This window comes from Lates calcarifer, linkage group LG14 (assembly GCF_001640805.2).
Source record: "Lates calcarifer isolate ASB-BC8 linkage group LG14, TLL_Latcal_v3, whole genome shotgun sequence".
In the NCBI taxonomy this organism is placed as follows: domain Eukaryota; kingdom Metazoa; phylum Chordata; class Actinopteri; family Centropomidae; genus Lates; species Lates calcarifer.
In genome coordinates this window covers 13,575,225-13,581,224 of record NC_066846.1, presented here as the reverse complement: position 1 = coordinate 13,581,224, position 6,000 = coordinate 13,575,225, and the positions used below count along the sequence as shown (strand labels likewise).

The following is a 6,000-nucleotide window of genomic DNA, read 5'->3' as shown; positions in this document are numbered from 1 at the left end:
AGCAGCTCGTGAGAAAGTTTATGAAACGGCAAAACGAGAGATCTGACCGATACCCTCCACACACACACGCACACACACACACACACACACACACACACACACACACACCAGTGATGGGGTGTAATAAAGTCCTCCCCTTCTTTCTTCGCCAATTACATCTCCAGTCCTGCGGGTAGTCTTCTCTGATTGGCTCAGATGCCTGTCAGTCATGCGGGAAGGAGGCGGGACCAGGACGAGGGCTGACCCGGAGTCTGATCCAGTCGCTTTTACGCACAGACCGGACAGTCCGCTTTCCACGCACGGATAACAACACTGAGAGCCTACTCTGGATAGAAAAGAGGAGAGAGTGGAGGAAGAGAGGAGGAAAAAAGAAGAGCGAGAGAAGAGGAGGAAAAAGTGAGAGGAGGGGAAACACGGAGAAAAGACGCACAAGTGTTTTCCCAACTGGAAAGAGAGAGAAGAAAGTGTGTGAGTGTGTGTGAGAGGAAGAGACAGGAGGAGAGAGTGTGTGTGCGCCTTCACCACTCTCCACTTCTTCCACCACCACCACCTCCATGTCACTCCCCGGCTCACCTCCGCTCCTCACGCCGGGTTCGGGCACCCCAACACCGGTCGCGCTCTACCGCTCGGCCCCGGACGCGCTCCACGCCACCTCCGTCGCCTCCACCGGCACCTCCAGCCCGCACACCAACTCCAACTCCCACTCTCACTCCCACTCCCTGTCCCCGTCCCCGCGGCTCACCAGCAGCATGCTCAGCGCTTTCCTGCCCGGACCCGGGGGCGCGTTGGTCGGCTTGGGCAACGGCGGCGCCGCCCCGCTCGTGTCCGGAGGCGGTGCTGCTGCCCTCGGTCCCCTCGGCGGGCTCGGCTCGCTGAGCACGGCCGGCCTGACCCCCGGCTCCCCGGGCTTGGCGCAGACCTCGTCCAGCCCGGGTCTGTGCAGCGAGTGCAAGCTGGTGGAGGTGCACGGCGTGAAGGTGGCCAGCTTCAACGTGGACGGCCAGGAGCTCATCTGCCTGCCGCAGGTGTTCGACCTCTTCCTGAAGCACCTGGTGGGCGGGCTGCACACCGTCTACACCAAGCTGAAGAGACTGGACATCACGCCGGTCGTGTGCACCGTGGAGCAGGTGCGCGTCCTGCGGGGGCTCGGCGCCATCCAGCCCGGCGTGAACCGCTGCAAGCTCATCTCCAGGAAGGACTTCGAGACGCTGTACCAGGACTGCACCAGCGCCAGGTCTGTGGACACTTTAATCACTTTTACTACTGTTTTTAAGACCTCACTGAAACGGTTCCACTGCGAGTCCGCATCGGTCCAATCACCTTAACGACTTCCCGGTGTGTTTGTGGCGAGAAGTGAGTTCACTTCGCTTGAAGTCTCTGCTGGACCCGGGTCTCTGCGAGCTCAGCAGAGATTCGTGGCTCTAACTTCGCTCTGCTGTAAATCCTGGTACCTGTGCAGGGATCCAGGTGTGCAGGGATCCTCTGGTACTGTCAGGCTCTTAGAGCCACATTTTGTTAAACATCAGGAACTTCAGTGTTTGACATTTTGTCAACATTCACTTCTAATCTCCACGTCTCTTTAATATTCCTCATTTCAGCAGCATCACCCTCCACTCTGTTACACCTGCATGTGTCACCTTGATACTGAGAGTTGTTGAGACCTGGAAACATTTATTACGAGCACGACTTCCTGTTCTGTTATCAGCTCACTCTTTTATTTTGGTGTTTGTGTTTATATGTGTGTGTGTGTGCTGCTAAACGACACACATGCTCCATTATTTTGGTGTTTTAGTAAATTAGAAAAACAACTCAAAGCAAACAACCTGCAGCTTCACTCTGTTGACGTTAGTTATGGAAAAGCTTATCACACTCATATAATCCATTACTTTAGCCTGTGTCTCACCACCGACTGTGTGTGTGCGTGTGTTTATGTAAGTGTGTGAGAGAAAGAGTTTTTCTGTGTGTAAGTGTGTGTGTGTGTGTGTGTGTGTGTTGAATAAATGCAGCTTTTAATGCGTGTTTGTGTGTAAACAGTGTTTTTAATGCCTGTTATGTGTAACGGTCGTGTGTGTGAGAGAGTGTGTGTGTGAGAGGTGTGTGTGTGTGTGTGAATACCTACCTACTGTATACGCCCACCTGTCACCTGCTCGCTCACACTGTTTCCTGTTTAACTGACTCTCAAATTAAAACACCTCAGTGCCGTCCACCATTTTGAAACCGTTAGCTCTTAAAGCGCAGACACAGGTTTCTAAACGCGTCATAATCTAAACGTTATGGAGGAAATAACCTGCGACGAGCAGGTAACATCTCCCTGAGCTGACTCTCCACTGCAGCCTGCGCTGCTTTTTGCTTTTTCTCTGCATCAGAAATTCAAGTTTAAAGCTTTAATTTAGCACCAAAGTGTTAAATTAGATAAAAGCCGTGAAGCCGCTCTGAGAAAAATCCTTTTCAATTTGCGCTGAAATGTCTCCCAATTTCCTAAATGTTCCAAATAGCGTCTTCATTTCCCAGCTGTGAAGGAGCTTAAATGCGATCACAGAGCAGTGCAGGTGATTAGTTGAACATGTTGCCGGTCGTGTTTTGTAATGGAAGAATTTGGGTTCGTTTTTTGGAGGCAAGCCGCACAAAATCAGTGTTGTTGAGAGGGCAGTTGTTGTTGCAACCAGGAAGAAAAAAGTTTGTTTGATTAGATTTGGCTTCAGGTGATCGTGTCGTACGTGCACAATTACACTGATCTACTGCATCACATTCAGATTTTTTTCAACCGTTTCCCAGCTGTCATTGAATTTGTGGAACTGCAGCAGCACCTCAGCTACGATCTTCGAAGGGGCGAAAAATTGTAAAAAACAACCTTACACATATGAATATAAATTAGTAATTGGTGTAGATGCATTGTGAGGTGACAGAGGACAGTGCATGACAGTGTTTAAAAACAACAGGAAGTTAGTTACTGGGTTTGTTTTCGCTGATTTGTCCACTGATCAGCACGGTGGTAGTTAAGGTTCTTAAATCCTCTTAATGCCTGGTTGCAGCAATTTGCGCCAAAAATCGCACTCTTTCTCCGAGTCATAGGTCGGTCAAATTTGAACACGTAGACATGAAACGCATATATTTAGATTCAGTGTGACTTCTACTTTCTGCAGGTGTATCACTTTCAGTGTCCATGTTGATTAGATTTCCACAAATCCTGTTTGAAATCAGAGAAAAAAGACGCTGTAGAACTTCTCTGAGAATCTTTAACTTCTGCTCAGCATCAGAATAATCCAGTGGTAGCTGTCAGTACGTTAATGGCTACATTGCAAAGATTAACTTCTGAGAGATAATTCGGCTTACTTTTAATGGTGCCAGAAAAACAATGGCTCCAGCTGTAGCCCGCAGCGTATGGGGTAGAGTATGTTGAAAGGGGGGTGCAGTTGTCTCGCCTTTGACACATTCATTGCAGTTTTTCCAGGCAGGAAAAACAACATCAATAAACCAGGCAGGAGGAGGAGGAGGTGGAGGAGGAGGGGGGCATGTTTAGGTTCGTGGAAGTGCTTCGAATTATTTCTGGAAACTCCTTGAAAAGTCCTGGAATCTCACATCAGGGCGGCGGTGGGAAGGCCCGGGTTCGTCATCTTAACAGACCTCGTCGAGTTTGGGAGAGATGAAAGCGACGGGCGGGTTCAGTTTAGCAGTTGTTCAGCATCGGCTAATTATTAACAGCGTGTTGTGTTGCTGTGGAGTCGGCGGGTCATCGAGGAGTGACCTCTGTTTTTTTGGCTTTGACCGCAAACACACACGACTTTACAGTTTGTTAAGCGTGAAGTGTGTCGTTTTGTTTCCGTGCTTCTCTTCTCGCTATTTTTGACTCTCTTTATCACCTAGTCTCACTTTCTCCCCTTATCTCACCCTCTGTCTCACCCCTATCTGTTTCTTTTCTATGAACACACACACACAATATGAGAGGTGTATTTCTGTCTCTTCTTCCTCTTCTTCATCCCCCCATCTTTCACCTCTCCTCTCCTCTGTCTCTTCATCTCAATCTCCCTCTCTCTCTCTCAGCGGTACATGTCAGGGGTAATAATGGATCATGTGAATGGTGAATGCGCATGGAACAACACGGCTGGAGAGCTATTGTTGTCGAACGCACAGCGAACACACACTCCTCTCTCTCTCCAATCATATTGACATTCCTCTAATGCCTCTCTCCCTCCCCGCTCTCTCCGATGCTCTCTCGCCCTCTCTCTCTCTCTCGACGTTATTCTCTCGGAAAAGAAAGGAAAAATTAAAAGAAATCTCCCACTGGGATTCTGCATACTTCGTCTTCGTGGTAACCATATGTGTGTGCACCTCTGGCGCCAGTTTTGATCGATATTACAGTATACGTTAACGTTAATTTTTTTAATTTAAAGTGCTCTTGATGTTGTTTTCTGCAGCGATTCAGGATTGTCTGAGTAAAAATGAGGAATAATGTGCGCTGTGCAAAGTGAAACAGGGTTCCCACACATCCTGCTAAAGATGGAAAATTAAATATGAGTTATTTAAAGGCAATGACATCAACTCTGTGTGCTGCAGACTTTAAAATAAACGTACAGCGTGGAGGGTCATTTCTCACTGCGCGACAGATATCCACAAATTATGCTCTCAAAAGTTTGTCAGAGTAGATCTTTCAACTTGTACAACAGTTTTACTGGAGTAAATAAACTCTTTACGCAGTGACTCTGCAAAATTAAGAGGAAAAATAAAAGAAAAGCTCATGTTATGTTAGAGTTCCTCATCAGGACGAGGGTAAAACTCCAGTTTCACTCACAAAAGATGTTTAGAAAAGTGAATCTGTGGCTCGTGTTACTTTGTACTGAAGACGTCACACATATATATTCTCATGCTTTATCTTGATGCTTTTTCTTTTTTATATAAAGCACTTTAAATTGCCTTGCCTTTAACTAGAGACCCAGTAATTTCCTAACAAACAACAGTAAACTGTGACTTTGTCAGGGACTATTTTCAGCGGCAGGATTAATCCACATTTGGGGAGCAGCAGGAGCTAAACTACAGTGTGTTCGCGTGTTCACAGTAAAGAAGGAACATGTCATCCAGTGCGACAGCCTGACTCACTGATGTGTTTTTAATAGTTTTCTGGACAAACAATGGAGCTCTATGGCTCAGAGGAAAAAGATATATGAGGCTCTGGATACATAAACAGTGCCTGTTAGCAGGACACACTCATTGTTGGATTTGGCCTTTTCACGGGATTTGATAAAACAGAATATTTCCAGACAGACAGTTCCTCTTGTCTCTGAAGATAGTTCTGTCTGTTTGGACTAGGCGTGGGTCGGTGTGGGATTCTGACGGTGTGACAACCTTAAATTAAAATATCACGCTCTGCTCCGTGAAGTAACGCTAGAGGGAAAACTAGCTCATGTTAGAGGATTAATTGTTATCTGCCGCAGTAGCCATTGCGGGAAATTGTTGATGCTAACTTTCGTAGCTGTTGCTTACGATCATTTCAAGACAATATTCCCACACAGCTGATCTGAAATTTTTGGTACCGTAGAAGAATATCAGTGGTTTTGAAACCTTGACTTTTTCACACCTTGAAACCGGTAACTGACCCAGATGATCAGACGCCTCCTCCCTGGTGGTATCTGCACGACGGAGGAGAACCTGAACATCTAAAGCGCCTAAACTTCTGTACAGAGCTCGATGTGATTCATCAGACTGTCTTTCTCAGACGGAAACCTTCAGTTGTGGTGATAGAAAGTTTCAGATGCTGTGGTTGAGGCTGCACAGATTAACAGATGTTACTTAAAACGTGTCCTGCAGATGGTTTGGTGACGTTTTATTTTCCAGTTACATAGTTTGCTAATAATTTCCTGTAAAAGTCAGTGACATTTAGTGACAATTTTGGGTAAAAAATGTTTTTAAAAAAAGTAATTTTAAACCATTAGTCACCTTTTTACTGATAGATATTTATTATGTGAGACCTTTCACTCCATATATGTTGAATTGTGTGCGTGCCTG

At 46.5% G+C, this 6,000-nt stretch overlaps 1 protein-coding gene across 1 annotated transcript in view; it reads left to right on the top strand.

The window, feature by feature from the left end:
- The first annotated feature begins 285 nt into the window (after window positions 1–285).
- Window positions 286–6,000, top strand: part of dachb (dachshund b) — a 78,383-nt gene continuing 72,668 nt past the window's right edge. Inside the window, 1 exon segment of the mRNA XM_018704778.2 lies at window positions 286–1,234. Coding sequence (XP_018560294.1) covers window positions 555–1,234 — 680 coding nt within the window. The 5' untranslated portion in view covers window positions 286–554.